The sequence below is a fragment of the Ambystoma mexicanum genome, chromosome 2q, assembly GCF_040938575.1.
Source record: "Ambystoma mexicanum isolate Mex_15411 chromosome 2q, UKY_AmexF1_1, whole genome shotgun sequence".
NCBI classification, from domain to species: Eukaryota; Metazoa; Chordata; class Amphibia; order Caudata; family Ambystomatidae; genus Ambystoma; species Ambystoma mexicanum.
Genome location: NC_090924.1, coordinates 310,063,273 through 310,085,806, shown reverse-complemented (window position 1 = coordinate 310,085,806; position 22,534 = coordinate 310,063,273). Strand labels below are relative to the sequence as shown.

Sequence of the window (22,534 nt, the reverse complement as noted above, 5' to 3'; positions counted from 1 at the left end):
GCAATCAGGCAAATCAGGCAAATCACCTTAAGGGTGAGCAGTCTTAAAGGACAAGAATAAAGGGGCTCAAAGCGAGCGCCCATTAAAAAAAGTTAACACTAAATTTAGATCCCATGCTGGAACAACAATCTGGCATGAGGGTAACGTATTGTAAAGACCCCGCATAAATTTAACAACTGTCGGTATCATGAAAAAGGAGCCCTGCTCCGGGTTCCTCTTGAAGCCCTAAATGGCTGCATGATACCTCTTCACAGTACCAATGTGAAGGCCCATCCGGGCCAAAGACAGAAGAGATTTGAACACAGAGAAAGTGGAGCAAGGAAAAGGGTCCAGAACCCTCTCCCGACACCAATCCAAAAACCTGCAGGCATAAATGGACTTGGTGGCAGGTCTTATAACAAATAGGAGTACGTCCAGAATGTCCTCTGACAAATCGCACTCCCAATACCTCAACCTTTCAGGAACCAGGCATAGGGTGGGAGAGGAGGTCTGTCCTCTGCGTAAGACGCCGGGGAGGTCAGATGGCCATGCCCAGCAACTCCAGGTACCATGTTTTCTGGGCCCAGTCCGGAGCGATCAAGATCATTGTGGCCCAGAAACACACACAGAGTCTCCCGAGAACCAGTGGATTGATAGGGATTGGCGGGAATGCATAGAGCTGGTTCAAATCCCATTTGACTGTCAAGGCGCCCCCCAGAGTACCCTGTCAAGGACATTCCCTGGAGAAGAACCACTTGCACTTCCTGTTTACACTCGAAGTGAAGAGGACCCCCTAAGGAATACCATAGAGGGAGAACATCTCCTCAAGAACCTCTTGACAGAGGTCCCACTCATAGGAGGTTGAAGACTGCCTGCTGAGTGCGTCCGATAGAGTGTCCTCCTTGCCGGCCAGGTGGGACGCATTCAGAGACACGCTGTTCTCCAGAGACCATAGCCACAACCGCACTGCTTCTCTGCACAGAGTCAACAAGCCCACGCTGCCCCTCTTGTTGGGGTAATGCATGCCTACAGTATTGTCCATCAGGACCAGCACTTTCCCTTCACCGGAGGGAGGAAAGCGACCAGGGCCAGCCTGAACGCTCTTAGCTCCATCCGATTGATATGCTCCCAGTACTCTGGTGGGGAGCACCGTCCGCTCCTCATCAGATCTCGTAGGTGAGCGCCCTAGCCCTTCAGGGATGCATCTGTGACTAGGGTCACTTGTGCCCAGGGGTGACGCAAGAAAGGCCCTTTCAGTAGGTTTTCTTTAACAGACCACCACTGTAGGTCTCTAGGCACTCTCTCTGAGACCGGAAAAAGATCTGAAGTCCGTCCTTGAACCTGAGACCATTCAGAGCTCAAGAGTCACTGTGGTGACCTCATGCACAGACGGGCCTCTGATACCACCAAGACACATGATGCCATTAGCACTGAAAAGCCAAGGCTGGAACCGTCATCTGAGGTTGGAAAACCTGGAACATCTTGAAGATGTTCACTACTCTGTCCTATGGTGGGAAACCCCGACCCAGTTGAGTGTCCAACACCACCCCGATAAATCGGAGGCACTGGGATGGTGAAACCTGTGACTTCTTGAATTTCAGGGAGAAGCCTGCGCTGTGCAACAGTCTGCATGTCCGCTACAGATCTGCCGGCGCTAGATCTGGTGAGCAAGCTCGGACGATCCAGTCATCCAGGTAGGGACAAACATGAATGCCTTCCCTTCTGAGGCGAGCCATCACTACTACTAGCAGCTTGGTGAAGACCCTGGGTGGCGAAGACAGATTGAAAGGAAGGACTTTGAACTGGTAATGACAGTTCCTCCCCTTGAATTTCAGGTACTTGATATGATGATATGATAGGTTATTTATAACGCGCTTAATACCCAGAGGTTTCTAAGCGTGGAACCTGGGGATCGAACCTGTGTTGCTCTGTATCGTCTTGCTTCCAAGACGACCACTGAGCTTTCCTCCCTGTGCTTTCTGAGGATAGCCAGATGAAAGTAAGTATTCTGCAGATCTAGGGAAACTAGCCAGTCGTTCACGTCCCGGGCATGGAGGATCTGGACCAGAGTAACCATCTTGAACGTGTCCTTGCTCAGGTACAAGTTTGAAGCCACAGGTCCAGGATGGGTCTCAGACCTCAGACCTTCTTTGGCACCAGAAAATAAGTTAAGTACCAACCTATGCCTTGTTCCAAGATGGGTACCCCTTTTGCCAGAAGCTGAGGCATCTCCTCCAACAGTAGGGGTTACGTAGCCAAGGGTTGGTGGCAGGAGTTGGTCTGGAGGGCTAGAGACAAGGGGGAGGCAGTATCCCTGCTGGACGACCTGTAAGGCCCAGGCGCCAAGGTGGTATTTCTCCATTCACAGGATATCTTGCCCCCCCCAACAGGGGAAAAATGTCAGAAGTCCACTTAATAAGGGCTTCACGTTGGGGGTTGCAGAGGGCACTAAGGAGGCTGATGCGCTCCCTTTAATTGCACAGTGTTCCCAACCCCTGTAGGGACAGTGTTGCCCTTGCCTGCTCGAGGAAGTTGGACATCTAACCCTCTGAGCATAAGAGGCGAAGGGATGAAAACCCCTACCCCTGCTTGCCAGACTCGTTGGACGTTGCTTTGTTTGCCGTCACCTTAGATGCCTATAATTTCTGGAGTGACTGGTTGGCCTTGTTGCCTAACAAGTTCATGCCATCAAAGGGCATGTCCAGTAGCTTCGCAATGGTGATCCGAAGCCCAGAAAAGCACCATAAAATGGTGCTGATAGCCAATGTCCTAGCAACACTCTCTGCAGTGTCCAGGTAAGACTGCAAAATCTGATGGGAGGCCTTCTTGGTGTCTTGTATAATGGTCTGGAAGCTGTCCCACATCTCCCCTTCTGATATGACCTCTGCCGTGGGTCAGCGATCACAAACTGGAGACCAAAGGACAATTTGCACAGAGCGCAAGAGGCTTTGATGCACCAGAGGTCTAGGCTCAACAAGCCGAAAATCTTTCTGACCCATACATCCAACCGCTTTGTCTCCCTGCCCGGGAGAAATGATGGGACTGTGGTGCTTTTCAGGTTCGTTGTAGCGGCCTGCACCATCAAAGTCTCTGTGGAAGTACGAGCAGAGGGGAATAAGGGGTCTGAAGCGGCTGGCCTGTGCTTCTTGGCTATGTTACGGTCCACCATGAGGAATGACGCTGGTTTGGCCTACAGTTCCACCATGGGCCCCTCTAATGCCTGGTTCAAAGGCAGTAATGTCTCCTTCTTAGAACCCTTGTCCAAGATTACGCACAGGGCGTACTGCACCTTAGGCGTGAGGGGCTCAACAGCCCAAGGGTGTCCGCCACCTTCGAAATTAGGTGCTCAAAAGCCATCCATCTGTGGCTTGCCAGGGGTGGCAGAAGGCATCATGACAACCTCTGGCAAGGTATCTGTGAGGAATTACCATCTGCCAAGGGTGCAAAGCCCTGTACTTTTTAATTGTTATTAGTACATAAAATGATGCAGGTTACTCCTTCTCCAAAGCGGTAATCTGATAACCAGACCCCCCTTTGTCACAACTCCATGCCAAAAGCATAGTGCACTTGTGCCTTGCTGCACCAGTAGCTTTATCTACAGCACCCGATGTGCTTGTGGCGCAGAGCTGGTATAAAGATTACAAGATGTCTACTCGACCGTCTCAATGACAGTAAAGTCATTGCAGCACAGGGGCAACATTTAAAATATGCCCCTGAACACAAACTACGATGATTTTGTGAACGACTTAGCTGGTGAATTCAAAGGGGTCTGCCAAGGAACAGTTTCGCAAGGCGTTCCTTCACTGCCGTTGTGGATTCATGGGTCTTCATGGCTAGGCAAGAACCACATTGCTCCCTATCATGCCCGATGTCGAGACACCACACACAAATGTCTTGTCTGTGAGGGGAATTTTGGAGTTGCAGTCCTTGGAGCGCTTGAAATCGGACCCAACATTCTTGCACAGTAACGAATTACAAATAATCGAAAATCGAACTGTGTTCTGAGTAGCGCGCTGAGCATATGGATACAGGGAAGTGATGTAGGGGGGCGTAGTGCTTCCCTTTAGTATGGCTATCGTCACGTCCGCTGCTGAGGAGTGGCAAGTTCGATCATGATGGAGTCGAGCCGTACTATGTCCCCGTTGCAATTGCACGTACAGCTGAAGCTGGATTGTTATCTATCAAGATGAGGAATATGTGGGAGAATGCAATCCATTGAATTATGGATACAGCACCATGGGCATATTCCCAGTACTTAAAAGGTATGATTAATCATTTCAATCATATAATTGACAAATGGAATGTTTTAGAGAAGCCATCAGAAAGAATGGGGTTGGTCTATGGAAATTAGAGCTTCTCCTGCTTTTTGTTGTAGAACTTCACTTACACATGTGTAACTTATTCATGTAGTGCAAACATACTAATGGTAATGAACATTTGGATTAGTGACATGCTTAAGTACTTGACTGTATTGATTTCCTCCAATGCTGTAATTTATTCTGCACCTATGTATGCTACTGTATTCAGTTATCCTAAATTGATGTGGTTTGTGTAGGTATGCGGATGTGTTTAAAGTAGTTACTAATGTGAAGCTGATTATAATGTGTACATTACTTTGAGGAAATCACTTTTGTTGTAATTGACAGCAAACCAGTATTCTGCTCCGATCGACATTAAACATAGCAGTCAGCCTGGGGCTAGCTTATGGATTTTCCACAGGATGCTCATAAAACAAGACATAAGATCGCCCAGGAGGGTCTAAAGTAAGAGTCTCTTTGACCAAATGCAACATTACCAATATACAGAGTTCAGGCAGATCACATCCAGTTTCTTATGATTATTTAGAGAAAGACGTCTGGTGGCATTTTACAGGCTGACAGTTATGTGTCTCTATATTGGAATACAATATAGATAAATCTCCATATTTATCATGAAAGTAACATCTTGCCAATAGTGCTAATATTGCGATACCAAACTTCCTTGACTGTGAGTGACTCTTCAAAAGGATAAGTAAGATGTTACCTTTCCAGGTTGATCGATGGATTCTCCATCAGTATCAGTGCTGCGTAGAATATCTTCACATCTTCTGTAATGTTTAGCTCATTTACTAGTTTCAAATTATCAGTGTTTATGGAAAAACGTTGAAGCTGTAATTCAAACAAAAGAAACAATGTGGGATTGGTGAGTGTTATATACTGTAGGTCTACTGGATCCTCAAGTAAATTGTCCTCTTTGATAAAAGGACTCTTGCTTCACAAAACCCCTCTTCCCCACCTCTAAAAACCCACCGACCGTTTCCCAAAAATTTTACAGCACCCCTAAATGCATTCACTATAAAAGTTTTCACTATAAAATATTCTATTTATGGGCATTCAATATAAAGGATCCGATATAAACACTGTATACCGACTACTACCAACAACCTTTGGGGTATCTCTTAACACATTATGGCTCTCTCAGCAACTGCCAATCAGCATGCCCCTGAACCGATAGGTCCCTGAAAATCAAGACCAGTCCTATTTACTTGCCTCTCCTCAGATAAAATAAGTATCTACCCATTTTGCTTCAAGCAGAAACACTGTACAAGAGAAATCGTTTTAGGTGTAGAAATCCCGTTTCCAGGTGTTTTGCAGAGGTACGGTAGTGGAATGCAGGTGTGACATGAAAAGTTGGTGTAGGGGAAGCAGAAACATAGAAAGGATGCTAGACATGTTGGTGCTTCTGCCTTTTAGGGTAGCCGCAGAGGTTTCTTTGTGCCAAACCACTTCTAATTCCCATCTGTGGTTCTTGTCACTGAGTGAGTATGCTTGTTGATACCAAGCGGTGGGGCTGCACCAGAGTATTAATTCTCGCCCGCAGGGTACATGTTGCTTGTGCTTTTAGAGAAAAGGTCTAATTTCCTCATGCATCTCTTTCTCCACTTGGGGCGCATTACTATGGGAAAGCACCTTCAATGTTTTAGCAGAAATGTCTTCCTGAATTTGGCATTCCCCTAATGAGCTCCCAGTTCTGACTCATATTCCTGGTTTTATGCTTTTTCTGTTGTTCCATGGGGGATTTTCCTGCATCTTTCCAGTGAAGTACTCTATCAGAGCCCTTTTTTCTGTTTATATTTACATGCTTTTTCAGGGTATTGCAAAAACAAAGAAGTGATGGCTGGAAGGTTTAGAATTAATCTTAACCACTGGCAATGCTCTGGGCAACCCTCCAGACCACCGTTCTTCGCCTGCCAAGCCATTACAGAAGGGAAAGACCATATGCAAATCAGGCTTGGCCCCACCCTAAAAGGGGCGGTCCAGCCTGAACTGCTAGGCCACATCCCTTCTGCACGAGACCACAAGCATCCCCAAACATGTTTCGCCCTTGTTGGGGCTCATCAGTGAGGAGTAGCTTGGGTCTCTAGGCCCAGCAGGCACGGGACCCACGTCTGGGCATCCCCGTCCCACTCGGGGTGACATAGCAAAAACAAAGAAGTGATGGCTGGAAGGTTTAGAATTAATCTTAACCACTGGCAATGCTCTGGGCAACCCTCCAGACCACCGTTCTTCGCCTGCCAAGCCATTACAGAAGGGAAAGACCATATGCAATGGTTTTAGATTGATATGAAGTCCTCACACTGAATCCCCCTAGACCCTTAGTGAGTTACCCTATGGAATACCCCAGGGAAATAACTGAAGCCGTTTAGAGCTATGAATATATTGTTTTCCTTGACTCTGCAGTGGTTGATGCTGCGGGGACGGCAGTAGGTTCATTCTTATCTGGCTTGTTGAGAGAAGCTGGCAAATCTCTGTCTGAGGTGTTTTCCTCCAGAGCTTTCCCAGTTACCTCTCTTTGGGAATTTAGCGGCACTATGGGCTCTTAGAATAAAATATGATATACTTGCGTGACACTTGGGAAGATAACTGTGGTGTATTTTTCTGTCAGCCCTGACACCCTTGGGATAACATGGGTGAGTTCCCATTTATGCTGGTTGATACTTCTTCACTATGAATATCCTTTAACGACAAGGATGAACAGAAAGCAGCAGAGAGAACCTGTTTATCCTAGGCTCTAGCTCATTGCCAGAGAATACCCATAGTGGTTCCTCCTCTTCTGGAACAAAGATTTGGTGCCTGTCTTAATTCATCTGCAGGGTAAGGAACTTTATGAACCCTTACATCTCGGGCTTCTGGGCCCCCAGGGTATAAAGGATGATTTGGGTGAAATAATGTTTGATTCCATTTGATTCAAACGACCTCCAGGGAATAAGCTCACTTACTACATTACTGAATATGCACAACCATGTATCTTCAAAAAGTTAGAGACTCCCTTTCATAATAGTTGAAAGTGAAATGCCCTAGACCCTCTTTATCAGTTTGCTTACCTCCTTGTTGGATTGCAAGATCAATGTGTTATTTTCTAAATATGTGAAGGATCCTAGTAAGGTTAAGGATAGGGCATGCTTTGCATGTCATGATAGACAGTTTATTATGCTTTGGACTTTTGCCAAGATTCTACCATTAGCTGAGGTGGCAGAGGAATGGAGTATTAGTGGACCTGTAGGTTTTACCGCAATTGGCACAAAGAGATTTATGTTTCTCATAGGATGCCAATGTAACCATTTCTCTTGACAAATGTAAAGGGATACTCCTCAAGTTCAGTTCTAAACTGGGAGGTTGGCAGGCTTCAAGCTAACCGAGGACCTTATTAACTTTCTCCTTGGGGTTGACTTAATAAAGGATCTAGGTAATTATGTCTCCACTTTGCCTCCCGAGACTGGGCTCAGACTTTAACATATATTAATTTCGGGGGCCAGACCCAAATGCAGAGGCCATGGCTGCATTTTCTCAACCTTGGAATCAAGATCCCTGTTGCGCGTTTTTTCCTTTGTCTTTAATTCTGGGAAGTATCTTGTTTATTAAGGAGTAAAGGGCTCTAGTGGTCCTAGTGACTGTATTGGCCTTACAAGGTACAGTGCCATGCAGCATTGGACCTGTTAGTGGACAATCCGGTTTTCTTCCCTACTGTGTCATACTTGTTAAGAAACCCAGAGGGATCTCATTGCCCTCTAGCAATGTAATGAGCTCTGCAATTGATAACTTGCCTGGCATCAGATGCCTGGGCTTTCAGAGGAGGCTGCAGGCTTCCTTTGAGATTCGTGGGATCTTAGACTCAAGGCATACAACAGCCTGGGGCTCTTAGGTACGCTGGTGTGTCTAGCAGGATTTGGATACCCTTGGTGAAAATATAGTGAAGGTTACAAACATTTGAGCTGATTTGGTGTTAATGTCCGCTGACCGGATAGTGAATTCATACAGATTGGTAACTTCATCCCAGCATCAACCAGCTTACCAATCATCGCCCATTTTCTTCTCCTTGTTCGGCCAGGTGAGTTTGGTGGGTCATGAATCAGACAGGGTTTCAATTTTATGGTCCCGTCCCTCTGGGGGGGGGTATGGCAACTTAAATCTCTTGGGCAGGATCTCCTTTGGAGGACATCCACAGGTTCTTGGATTGGCAGTGTTCTGTTCTCTTTCTTTTATTGCAAACCAATTGTGCATTGTTCAGCTGCAGTATTAGCTAGCATTAAACTTGCATAGCAAGAAGCCTCCTTGCCATGTAGTAACATTCAGAATCTTCCTAATATTTTTGATAGAAAGTTATGATTGTAGTATGACATGGAGGAAAGTATTATCCCACCTCTTCTTTCTTCTCTTCTTACCTACCCTAAAACATGTTCTGTGTTTGGTTTCTCTTGTGTCTGGAGGTTTTGCAAGCTCCTCCTTTATCTGAGTCTGAGGCACTTCCATTCATAGAAGGAGAATGCTTACTAGATTGGCATGGCACATCGTGGACTTATTGCTGTTCTTTCCGTAGGTCAAGGGCTGTACATAAGGTTGCTGCTCGGGTAAAGGACTGACCTTGCTCTCTCAGGAACATACATTTTCAAAAGAAAGCTAATTGGTAGATGATAAATAAATGATGTGATGCATAATATGCACCACTTTTTGTGATTAATAAAATCAAAACTTTGGCATAAATAGTAGGAATAATCAGAAGCTTTGTTATATAGTACAATTATAGTTTGAAAGGGTGTTGCACAATAATCAAATAAATAACTAAACGTGGCTTAGAAGACCAACTGTCTTTTCTGCAAGCAGAGATAGATGGCCAATATGTTGGCAGTCTCACTGCCGAGAAGGTCCAGATTTTCCAGTGCTCTTAGCGCTCTCATTGCAGCAATATATTTTGGTTACTAAATTGAAACAGTGGCCTGGACATTTTTGGTTGTCTATGCATTAATCCAATTCGAAATGTCAGCGGAAGAAAAAACGAAAGTTATTTGAACGAAAATGACTTTAATTTTTTTCTCCCGTGGACATTTCTGCCAACCCGCTCCCCCAACCCTTACTTACATGTTGGCGGTACACCACGCTGTGTGCCGCTGGCTCCTCCATCCCTCTGTGACGCTGGTTCCCTTCACTTACGTGCACGGGAACCGGTGCTGCAGGGTCTTTTTTTTAAAACAAAATTTGAACGTTATCCTATCGGGAGCGGGGGATGCCCCCAATGCTATTATAGTGAACAAGGGTGCAGACGACACCCCTGCAACCCCTGCTGCCCTTGTTCACTATAGTGGCACCTGTTAAATTTGTTCAACATTTTCGGCTGTACGAAATATTTGTACAGCTGAAATTCGATCAAATATACCATTCGTTTTTTTTCCATTCGACCATTTCTACGGATACCAACATTTTTAACATCTACAAAACCACTGACTCATTGTCTCAGAATGCAGACCTGCACACCTGCACAAGAGAAATGATATAGTTCTAAATGGTATAGTTACCGTTTTATTATCAGCAAAGGACTGCAGATCATCCACACTGGTGTAAATCATATATTTTCCCAAGTAGTTCTGGAACCAAGCTGTATCAGTTGCGTTGTAACATCTCGGTTTTGTACCTAGGGATGAGGAAAAACTTGAAACTGCAGAATCTGTAATAGGTGGGAGAGGCATCAGAGATATGATCCGGTGTCTGCCCCAATATAGGCAAGGTTTGATCAGTGCCTAATGTGTTTCTATTTCTAACAGAGTTGGTTCAGGTTTGTAAAAACAATAAAAAAAAGTGTCCCTGCTCTTTGAGACCTGCCCAAACCCACAACACACTGATATGTATTTTGAAAGTTTGAATAAACCTTGTTTTTATTAACTTGGCCCGGCCTCATACTCATTGACAAATACTATTTATAATGGAGTCTAGTGGGTTCTTAAAGAAAATGTATTATACAATGTTTTCTTAATATTTCGGGTCTTGCTGGGAAGGCCAAACACTGGTTTGTAGTGTGTAATGTTTTGGTATGCTATGTTACTGGTTCTTTTACATGGCGACCTCTGCCCTTTTTATTGCCTCTTGGTGCTTCGGACATGCAAGAGATGGGATGGGTGGAAAAATAGTTAGGACTAGAGGAAGGCGCTTAAGGTTGAAGTTGCTTTGATGTTGAAGCCTACAGGTCAGACGAAACTAGGCTCTCTATTTGGGTACACTTTTTTGGTGGCATAATGTACGCTGAGTGCCTTCCTGAAGGTACCCAGTTCTATTAATTCATGCTTCTCACGTGCTTTGATGTCGTGGTCAATAGTCTTTGGCAATAAAGGTAATGCTAATGTCATTGATGTAAATGGGAAAGAGGTATGTGTGGCTGAGAGGATATGCCTAAGGAAGGAGCTATGATGATAAGATAACTTTATATTGTCCATACCTTGTCTGGGTAGTATCCTAAGAGTAAAGTAGGAGCTATGATGGCAAGGTGTATTCAATAAGGAAAATGTAATGCTCAGTTTGACAGGGTTATGGAAGTGGGTGTCCTGGTGATCTAGAGGCACACATCAGTGCTTGATCTAATAGACTTGATGCCTCTATACCAGGTTATCTACATTAGTAGGAGGACCAGGATTGGTTTCTACACTCCTCTCTTCGAGTCCAGGAAGTACGAAGAGTAGAATCGGCCCTTATTACGAGTTTGGCGGTAAGTGGTAAAGTTGGCAGTAACTCTGCTACCGCTAACTTTACCACTACGCCAAATCATGAGTTTGGGCATGGAATGGAGGATTTGCCCTCAGGAAACTCATGCAGGTAAATCCTCCATCTCACCGCCTAAAAATCAGCAGAATCGTCGGAATTACCTTGGCGGAAATTCTGGCACAGTAATTCTGCCAAAAAAGACCCATTGAGTCCAATGGACTCAAATTAAATGGGAAATTACACCGCCACCACCACTTGTAATCTGGTGGAAATGCTGCTAGACCAAGTGGCAGTAGCAGTAATTTGTTTGGGCAGTATTCCGGCAGATTTACCGCTGGGATACCATCCAACTCATAATGAGGCCCATTAATGGGTTCCCCGTTTCTGAAGGGGAACTAGGTCTTTAGCACATTTTGTTAGCAGCTGAGCAACTTCGTCAGACAACTGATCAGGAGAAGGTGCTGGCTAAGAGGTAAGGTTGTCCGGGGCCTTTGCAGGTTGGACAGGCAGTAGAACTAATTACTTACCTCTCTGTGGCTCTGCGTAGGCTGTGCCCGATGCCTCTGCGCGTCCCAGGCCAGAAATGACATTAAGACCAATGTATATAGAGGTACTGTGCACCATGAGCTTAATTGTGATGGGTTGAGTTTTTTCCTTATGGTTGTAGTTTTTTTTTTACCACCTTGCACCTTGAAAACATGCTGCAGTTTGGTACCCACTGGATTGAAGCTTCCCCTTGGTTCACACCAGTTAAAGAACTTATTTGTGGGTTATCCGAGGGCTAAAGGGGACTAAGAGATAGCAGAACAGGTGGTAACCCAGTTCGTGTTTATTCCTGGAGTCCAGCAAGTAACAGGGTCCTGGCTCATCAGTGGATTTTGTCCCATCTTCCTGGTGGGTTTACGCTAGTAACAAATGTCTAGCAGTCTGAAGACCCAACAGGAGGTAGTGGGCAGATTAGTCTCTGACATGTATTTACTCACATAACCATATTAAATCCTGACACCCTGGCGGCTCGATTCACAGTAAAGTTGTCTTAGGGCAAGAATGGAAGGCAAGGTGGAAAAGCATCTTGCATATACAAATAGTTTTTTTTTTACAGCCATGGCAGTAGAGTTATTTAATTGGTGACTCTTTAGTTTACTATGAAAATGGACCCCAAGGTTATGAGTCTTGGGGGAAGGGTTGGCAAAGTTAGGGGATGTTGTTAACTAGCAGGTAGATAACATTCATAGGGGGGTTGGGCCTCAGGCAGCAAAGCCCCATCCATTGATGGATGGCAGGGAGACAGTTAGATATATAGGATAATGACATGGTGGTAAAGGATGGGAAGGACAAGATGATTTGGATGTCATCTGTGAGCAGATGGTAGGAGAAGCCAACTGAGATTGATTTGCTGTAGAGCATGAAGAGAATTGGGCCAAGACATACGCTACTCTTGAGGATCCACTAATGCGAGTGAGTTGTGAGTTGATTTACCAGTCTTCCATGAGACGGAAAAAGAATGGTCTAATAGGTAGCAGGCAATCCAGTAAAATGCAGTGGCAAGGTTGTTGGTTGAGATCGAGGCCAGAGAAGGCTTGGGGATGGTGGTGCAAGCATGGACTGAAGGATAGAGGATAGTTAGTGGAGATTGGAGCGGGCAGAGGAGATCATGTTGTTATAATCACAGTACTTCGCTTAGCCGTGGGCAGTAAAGAGAGGACAAGAAGAAATTCCTTGTATGAGGCAAGAAAGGCAGAAGTGGGGGGTTTACTTTAGTGTCTATTTATCATTCTCAGCTGGTGTGTTAGATGGTTGACCTAAGGTTTGGGGTGAGCGAGAGAGGGGGAAAGAATGGCCAAGATAGTGGTGATCAAATAGAGACAAGTAAAGAGTTGAAGCCTGGGAAGATGTATTTAACAGAACTGACAGGTTGAGAGAGAGCTAGAAGGGAAGCCTGACTTCAGCCAAGTAGAGAACCGTAGATTCAGGTTGCAATATGCATTTAGTCAGTTAGAGATAAAAGTGCAGTAGGAATACTCAGAGGGGGTGGATCATTTGAGTGGGGAGTAGAGCTGAGAGATGAAAAGAAGATGAGGTCCGTAGAGTTGCCTTAGTTTTGCAAGGGGCGGTGGTGAAGTACAGCTAAGAAGTGGTCAGAGAGGATTGGCATAAAAACAATGGGCATTTAAGATGTTTTAAAGGTTCAAATCTTACATGAAGGTGACATGACGACCATCAATGGGGAGGCATTCAAGTGTGACGTAAATTACAGGGGAAAGACATTTGGAGCACCAGGGACTGATGGATGACGAGAATAGTAAGAGAGGTTGGTAGAGGAGTTGGACATCAATGTGCTTGAAAGCAGAGGTGTACATGGGCGGTCCTTGATCATAAGAACTAACTTAGAGTCTCTATTTGCCATTTGAGGAGGGTGGGAGAAAGTAGATAAGTTTGTATGGAGAGCTTCAAGAGTGGCAGTTTGTGAAACCCATGATTGAGAGATGGGATGTTAGGAATTAGGTAGTGTGAAGGCATCATGGAGTAGACACAGACAACAGATTCCAATTTGTTCGCAAACGTTTTTTTAACTTAAAAGTCAGTATGGAGTAAGGCCTAACTTGCCTTATGCTAAGGTGGGATTTCCCTATCTAAAGAAAACTAAGGATAGTCTGTGTCAGGAAGTACAAATCAAATGTCTGCCTTTGTCCAAAACCTATACTTGCTCTCACAACTAACTGAACACAATGTGTAGGGATGTCCGCATCAAAATGAATAGTGTTCAAACAAGTTTCTTCCAGCTCTCTGCTTATGATCAGCTTCCCCTACCCCAAGTTCAAAACACTTTGCACAATATCGGTTTTCCTTCCCCAAGAGTTCAAATCGTCCAGCTTTAAAAAAATAACACAGTTCTTTGGGACACTTTCAAACTCGGGGTTCCCTTCCCCAAGAGTTAAAATCTTCCAGCTCTTTTCACATGAATACTTAGTACCAGTTCACTTATACAGTTCTGTTTCTTAACTTCAAATTTACAAATAAGGCTGTTGCAAAACAGAAGCTTCTTAATGCATACTTTCATTGGCTTTTTCCATGCAGGGCACTCGGTGTAGGCACAGTTGTTGACCACACGGTTGCTGCATTACAGGTCATGAGACCGATACCCCGTCTTACTGCTTCCATCAACAATTAGCCACTGCTACCACCTGACAGTGATGTTTAGTTGATTCCCCAGTGTCACACTCCTCAGAAACTGTACTGTGACTTGCTTAGTCACCATGCACTTTATTACACTTTTCTGTATTCCTCTGGTTCTTGCCAACATAGATTTCCTCTTAGTCTGGAATTCAGTTGACTCAGCATTCAGAAAGAACTTAGTTTTTATTTTATTGTGCATTTGTTAGGCGCTTATACAACAAGTAAATTGTGTTTCAAAGCGCCCACAGGGCAACAGGGAGGGAACATGAGATTGGGAACAATATACACTGGAGGGTAAAGACGAACCTACTAGGCCTTGTGAGTATTCAGAACGTGCAAGTGCAGAGAGAGAAGAGAAGAGGGGAAGAGGAAGTGGGGGGTAAGTGCAGGAGTGTCCGTGCTAGTGGGTGAGCAGTAGATGTAAGTGCCAAGTATAGCAAGTGCTAGGGAGTGTTGAGCTGCAGTAAGTAGGTAAGTGCAGGCCTACAGGTGCATAGGCCAGTGGGTGCCGAGGCAAGGGCTGTGTGCCCTGCTTTACACTCACTGGTCACACATAGCAGCTTCCTTCTGCTTGGCACCCTTCGTGATAGGCTTTTCAGGGCTCCTTAAGCTTTCCAGTTTCTCCAAGCTCCGCCTTTCCCTCACAGCATCAGCAAAGAGCCCAGCTCGCTCTCTGGGTTTCCCGCTGCGGCGGCTGGGCTCCATGGGAGTTCAACAGCTTCTGCTTCGTGGACACGTTCAGGCGGGTAATATGCCCTCCAGAACCTCTCACGGCCGACCACAGTCCAGTGCTCACTGCACCTGGGTCTCCGGCTTCCTTCTCTCAATGTGGCGGGCATTTTTAAATCCATCTGGTGTGTTAAGGCACCCCGGGTGTGGGTCATTGAGTTTAATTGCCTGACTATGGAGAACTCCATTAGGCGGACATACCTGGTCGTTCCTCTGGTATGCGTCCATAGCCCTATTCTTCAACTCAGTGCCAGAGTGGTGTTTGGAACTATCTGATTAAATAAAAGGAGCATTTATAACTCTGTTTTGCCTCTGATATGTGTGTGTATATCAGTCAAATGACTTCCTCGTCTCAATACTATGGTGATGTTTCCGGGGTGACAGCTTGGAAGGAAGAAAAGGGAAAGGACTGACAATACCCTACAAATGCTTTAGAGACAGAGGGTTCATTGTGAAAAGGGAAATGGGGATACCATGTCTCACCTAAGGACGTCCTCTCCCCACTCCCCAAGTTCCCTCCATCCAGGAGATCATCCCTTGCATATTCACCCCCAGGGTCTGGGTCCAAAAGTGATGGCCTTTCCCTGGCCACCTGAGAGGAGGATCCTGGGGGAAAATAAGTGAGGATGCCATCAGGTTCCTCAAAGTAGACAATTGTTTAGGTATTATTGCAGGTTGATGGGGCATTGCATAGCCCATGGCTACGGCAGGTGGAGGATTTGGAGGAATTGAGAGAGGAGGGAATACTCTGAGGGGTTATGGAAGGAGAGAGGCATTAGGTTATAGTGGGTACAGATCTCAGAGTGCTTTTGTGCCTGGCTGCAAGGTTGGGCATAGGATAGGAATTGGTAGATGGGAGAAACAGAGCGGAGCATGCATCGGAGTGAATAGAATGCCCATTTGAAATGTTGGGAGAGTGTATTGAGGAGAATAGTAATTATCTAAAGGCATCTTTTGTAGGCAGCTCAGTGGGTTACACAGGAATTAGAACTGGTAGTAACTAACAAAGCAATAGAGTAAACAGGTAGTGATAAAATAAAGGAAATAAACTGAGGATGAACAAAAAGGGCACTAAAATAGGTCCAGAGCCACCAACAAATTATGTAAATAGGTGAAGGTTAACCAAACGTAGGCTAGATGGTGATGCACCAACAAATGTAGGCAGCACCTTAACCCATCGACACTGGGAAAGAGACTACTTCAAATCAAATCTGGTGGGATACATCTAAAATAAATACTAAAATATTTATAGACGAATTTATGGTCTCCCTGGTTGGGAGTAGATAGTGATCTCTTGGCAACAGAACTTAAACAAGCATTAGACAACCTGGGTTTTTCCCAATTTATGACAACTCCTATCCATGCATCCGGTCACACCCTGGATTGGCTTGGTAGTCTTAATATAAATTGCAGCAATGTTGATGCCAGTCCATGTCCTTGGTCTGATCACTCTTTTGTGCACTTTACAATGCACGTGCCCTTTCCTACAAAATCTTTGATTAAGCAACCAAAATTGTGGCTACAGAACCTTAAACGTATTACAGCTGATAATATTGACGCACTGCTAAATAATAAACTTCTTAACTTTCAGACAGACATGTTTTCTCAGGAAATAGCTGTAACTTGTCTTGTATATCAGATAATCTGGTGCCGCTTAAGCTAAAAAAGATAAAGAACACGGAACATAAAAGCAAGGCTTGGTTTTCGACGGAACTCAGAACCAAGAAAACAGAGGTCAATAAAGCATTCTTTGCGTGGAAAAAGGAATGCAGCGCAGTACTTTTAGCAAGGTATAAAAACTTAGTATGTGAGTATAAAAAGTCTTTGAAGCTAAAAGAGATTTTCATAATAACCCCATCAATACGGCTAAATCAGGGAAATATTCAAGATTCTAAAGGAACAAGAGGTTATTCCCGCTCCATTAGACTCCCAAGTTAAAAATGATGAGAATTGGTGTCAATTAATACAAGATGGCTTGCATAACAAGCTACATAGAATTCGGACAACAATGCTAGAAAAAAAATAATTCCTCTACTCCTTTAAGTAAGGATTCAAACAAAGGGTTCAGTCATGATCCCTCAGTTCCTCAGTTCGACTTCCATCCTATAATGGTGAGTGAGCTAAAAAAAATCATTAAGCAAATGTAACCCTCATAGTGTAGAGGAGATGCCTGCTCTTCTATGATCTTAAAGATGTGTCCCCTGCGTCTTATTGACGCTGTGTGCATCTTTTTAAACACTTCCCTGAAGGAAAGCAATGTTCCAGATGAGATAAAATAATAAGAAGCCGGGTCTGCCAATGGATAACCCACTCAACTTCTGCCCCATTTCCAACACTCCCTTTTTACTTAAAATTCTGGATAGGGTGGCTTATGGTCAGTTGGCGGAGCATTTGGAGTTATATCCAATTATATCCAATTCTCCATCCCAACCAGTCAGGCTTTAGAAAGAAATATGGTACAGAAACCGCTCTTTTAGCGCTCAAAGCTAAACTCTTAGGAGAAATGGACATAAGTGGTTTGTCCCTGATTATTTCATTAGATCAATCAGAAGCTTTTGATTTAATTGAACATTCCATCCTTATTCCTAGATTACAGAAGGTAGCTAACCTCTCTGTTTCAGCAGCCCAGTGGGTTGCTTCATTCCTGGAGCACAGAAGTGGCAGAGTCTGCTCGGCCTCTGAAGCCACTCTGCTATCAGTGCTGTATGGGGTTGCTCAAGGGGCAAGTATGTCACCCTGCCTCTATAATCTGTTTCTTCTTCTTCATGTTAGAGGAAGAGAGGGTCGTATTCTCAAACTATGCAGATGATACCCAATGTGTCATCTCATTAACCGGATATCATGAGACAGATGAGTTGGAGGTAAATAGAATCTTTGCACTGATGGAAATGTGAATGTTGGATAACTTCCTTGCCCTAAATCGTAGCAAGACAGAGTTATTGATTGTAGGTAGTTCTAAGGCACTTTATAACCTTAATCAAGCCTAAAGCTCCTTCGTACTGGGGGATGATCTCATCTCTCCTCTACCTAAAATAAAATATTTAGGGGTAACTCTGGATCCAACTCTGAGTATGAAGGCTCATGTCTCTACTGTAGTGGCGGGGGTAGTCTACTATGTTAAACTACTGGCTCATTTGTGGCCCATGATTTCTCAAGAAAGTGCTGAGACAATTGCCAGGGCAATAATCGGAGCAAAGCTGGACTATTGTTGCAGTCTTCTGCTAGGCTTTAGTCAGCTAGAACTGCCTAGGCTGCAGGTAGGTCAGAACTGGGCGGTCAGAGTAGTTCTCAGAATTCCTAGGCACAGCCACGTAACAGAGGCTAGGCAATCTCTTCAATGGATTCCCATTGAATCCCGGATCGCTTTTAGAGTATTGGTTATTACTTTTAAATTTAGGCTACAAGTTATGCCCGCTTACCTACAAAACCATATAAAAGAGAAATGTAATCAACGAACTCTCAGATCAGGAAACCAAAATCTGATAATTCAGCCTAGATGCAAGACCTCAAAGGCTGAAAATGGAGCGTTTAATGTGAAGGCGCCTTTCCTGTGGAATAAATTGCCAGCCAGACTAAGGAGTCTTAATTCCCTCGAAGTCTTTAAGAAAGAACTGAAAACCCTCCCTTTCTCCTGATACCATGATAATTTGATTGCTAACTGCATTCAGGATTTACATCCCTCTGTTTCTTAGTTTACCAGTCCTTAAGTAATGTCCTGTTCTGGTATCTTGTGGGGGACCCATTAAGATCCCTTGGGTTCCCTACTTTTTCTGTGTTTTCATGCGTCTTGTTGTTTGTTTACACTGTCTTGTCTCAGTCTGCGCCTTTATGCCTGAGGACCAATAGTGCGCATAATAAATGTAATGTAATGTCATAACTATAGTTTGGAGGCTGGAAGATGGTGGCCAGGGACTATAGTTGTGTTAGTATCTGGAGTTACTTACAGTATCTAGAGGGCATTTTTGTCTGCAATCTTGTAAAATGGGCGAGGAGCAAAAGCCAGGAGAACAGGCAAACAGCCATTACCTTGGTCAACAGACAGGTGGATCACCCAATCAGGCTTATTTGTGTAGGCTTTGATGGCTTGTTGGGTCCACCATCACATGAGTGATGATTCGGGCAGCCACTGAGGAAATGCACAGTGTGCACTCTAGATTTGGAATTAGTCCCCCTTTCAGAATTTTCGCCAAATGATCAGATGGAAACCCAGTCAAATTCATTAGTGTAGGCTCTGATGGCTTCTTGGGTGGATGATCACTGGAGTAATGATGCAGGTGTACTCAAACCATTAAAAAGCAGGGACACCAATATTTTCCAAAGAGGTCTTATGCTTATGGTATCTGACACAAAGTATGTAAGTAGACCCTAACAGGAATCCCCAAAGGCATCTTAGCTGAACATTACTGAATGGTTGGCTGTAACATAGTTTTAGAGATGGGTTCTTTCGGCATATTGATGGCTTCCTATGTAGGTACTAGACTTTGTTGAAACATATGGTGTGCTTGATACTAAATCATGCTGTCACCTCTAAGCTATGACTTTTAAAATACAAAAGTGTATAGGAAAAAGAATCTTCACTCAGCGAGGAAGCATATGAGTTCACTTTCAATGTAGCCCTAGTGCCTGATTATTGTCTGAGATTTTTGGCATTACAGTATGTCTTTTTTATTATTAGTGTAGAAGTTTAAAAACAAAGAGAACAGCAATGCTTGGAGAACATAAATGTAATTCACCTGGTTGCAGCAGGTTGGCCTTGAAGACAGAATAGATGTCACGCTGGATGCTTTCTGTGTAATTATCATAGTGGTCTGTTAGAATCTTTACTCTAGTTATGGGAAAAAGAAAAAAACAGATAGTTAACAGTCGTGTTTGCATTAGAACTTCTAATGCTTCATACTTGCCAGGTCCTGCACAACTCACCTTAAAGAACATTGACATGTACTTTCTATAGATAGTTGGCAAGCATAGCTCTTTAAAAAGCCTTGTGCCATGATCTAGCCCACTAAAAGTCTCCTGCAGGCTTCTTGGACCCAGCAGGCAAGGCATTGTTGAAATACCTTGCCCTTCACTAATACTTCACTGAGTTATTCGAAAGGTAAAGGCCCTCTTACCCCCCAATATTTGGAAAGCTAAAACAGGTTTTATTTTGGTTTGAAGAAAGGCAGCAGAAAAAGAAAGAACAGGAACTACCAAGGGGGTGAAAAGGGATAAAGAGGATAATTGGATAAAGAACAACTATAATGAAATGGCTAAATAAGTGCAAGCAGAGCCAGCAGGAATAATGAGCAGGAATCAAGAATTATAGAGAAATTGAGAGGGAGCAGTCTTGGGAAACATTTGAGTGAACAGAAACCCCTGAGACGAAAAAGAGGGACCAGTTTCAGTAGGAACTACTGAAGTGAACAATAGTAAATTGTGAGAAGGAAAGTAGGGAACTCATGAGGAGAGGAAGGTAAGAGAAAGAAAATAGGGATAGCAACAATTGCTCAAAATAGAAAGGGGTCAAGGTTTCATTTGTTAGATACCAGCCGAGAGGGAACAGATAAAGCTCAGAGTGGAAAAGCGTCAGAGTTGAGAAAAGCAGCAAGGGCAAGTCATAGAGTGGAGAGACCAGGAAAGCGAGTGCAGGACCTGTGGTGAGTAGAGGATAGATATGGAAAACCAGTGAGAACACACCAACCCCTGAGCACAGGTGAATGGCAGAAAGCTAATCAAGAATTGGAGCTCTATTTGAGAGAGTCTCAATCTAAAATGTATTTAATCAGTTAGATTTAAATTACATGTGAAATCACATTACTCCGTGTAAAATGCCATTTATTATCACTGCATATTTGGCAGACTTTTCTTCCATATAAAGGGACAATCATCTTTGGAACCCTACGTCACTGTGAAACATTTTGTACACAATTTCGGCCTAATAAAGGAACCTTCTGCAGCAATGGGTTGTTCATATAGTCTCATGCTTAGAATATTCCCTTGGCATCAGGCTCGGAATCCGCTGTAATCATTTAAGAGCAGTTAAAACAAAAAAAAACTGCAACGCATTGCATATCCTCTGCACCTCATTTCAGGCCATTTGCCCCAATGAAGTGGGTGGGCCCTATGCCCCGCCAAAGTGGGCGGGCTCTATGCTCCGCCACTGGAGAGCATCCTCAGATTCTAACTGCATGCTGTGCGGAAGAAAGTTGTTCAGTTATGCTCTACTTTCACTCAACGTGCCCATTAAGACACTTTTTGACACTTTTAACTGTAAAATGTCAGAAAATAGGATCTAGAAAATCAAAGACTCCCCTTATTTGAACAAATTCCAGCTATGGAGCTTTAGAAGTATTCTTAAAGATGCTGATGGTATTTTTATTTTCCTTGAACATCTCCCAGAGTTCCTTCTTCTACTCTGTGTGGCCAGATTACTAATAGATGTCCTAGTTTGTCTTCAGTTCTGTTCTAAAATCCGAAAAACAAAGTGGGAGGATTAAAACTGTCGTTTCTACTGACTTTGGGAGTCATCAGGAGTTGGGCAGAGCAGTAAAAATGCGGCGGTAACGGTTACCGCTCTGCCCAATCCCGAGTTGGGGTGAAAAGTGGGAGGTTTACCTCCAGCTTTTTGCTGGATGTAAAAATCTCCACTTTCCACCCATTTGCAGCGCTATTACCGCTGCGGTAATAGCGGGCAGAATTTCCCATAGAGTCTTATGTACTCTTACAAAAATGGGGACTTACAGCCTTACCGCAACTCGGGATCCGTCCACGCTATTTGCTTTGGCGGTATCCCGGCGGATTTACTGCCGGCATACCGCCAACCTTGTGATAGAGCCCTTTGCCTTTTCGTAGCACAAAAGTAATTTACCCCTAATGTTTTAAGCATGGAAGTATTTGGCTCCCAAAAAATATGACTGTCTTCCGATATTTCAGGAATTAAATTGTATGACATCCTCTCCCAAAATGTTAACCTAAGCTCTGGTCACTTGGGAAGACCTGTATTTTTCAATATTTGTTGGATGTTTTATTGGCACTTCTAACTCAATGGGAAAGGGATCCTGATCCTATCTTGCACTCTCACACAGGTGACCACCTGTGTTCAGTTTCATTTTGAATCAGTTTTAACTTGAGAAAAGGATCCAGACATGCAAACAAAGTGACGTTTTAGAAACTTTTTGTTCTTGTGGCATTGTCCTCTGAATACAAAGGCAAGGGGTGCGTGTATTGCATTCATCCTCACCATATTGTGTAGGACTAACAAATATATCCTTGTTTCAGCATTCAAACCTTACAGGACTGACACAGGCACCGTCCTTATGGACTTGTCATCGAGAGGGCTACAGCGACGTTTAGTATATGCCCACAACTATTTCTAGGTGCACAGTCTTAAACGGAACCTTTGGAAAACAAAAATTGAGGTTTTTGGTAAGGGAAAGAAGGACCCCTTAAGTGTCAGGCTATTATTGAAGTCTTTGTAAAAAGGACGAGTATACTCGTCAAATGGGTTATTGATAATTCGGTAATCGGAGTGGAAAAAGAATACAGGTATCTGGGCCTGCTTTTTTTCAGATAGTGGTACATGGAGTAGCCATGTAAAAACATTGACGATGCAGGCAATCGTGGGTTTTAGAGGGCTCCTTCGTTTTTATCACCAATCTGGAGGG

The 22,534-nt window shown here is 44.1% G+C and overlaps 1 protein-coding gene across 1 annotated transcript in view; it reads right to left on the bottom strand.

Moving 5' to 3' along the window:
* LOC138568695 (uncharacterized) overlaps positions 1-22,534 on the bottom strand; it is a 1,243,988-nt gene that overhangs the window by 757,494 nt on the left and 463,960 nt on the right. The window contains exons 72-74 of the mRNA XM_069646472.1: positions 19,625-19,716; positions 9,809-9,924; positions 5,002-5,126 (exon numbers count right to left, since the gene is read on the bottom strand). Coding sequence (XP_069502573.1) covers positions 5,002-5,126; positions 9,809-9,924; positions 19,625-19,716 — 333 coding nt within the window. The remainder of the gene's footprint in view (positions 1-5,001; positions 5,127-9,808; positions 9,925-19,624; positions 19,717-22,534) is intronic.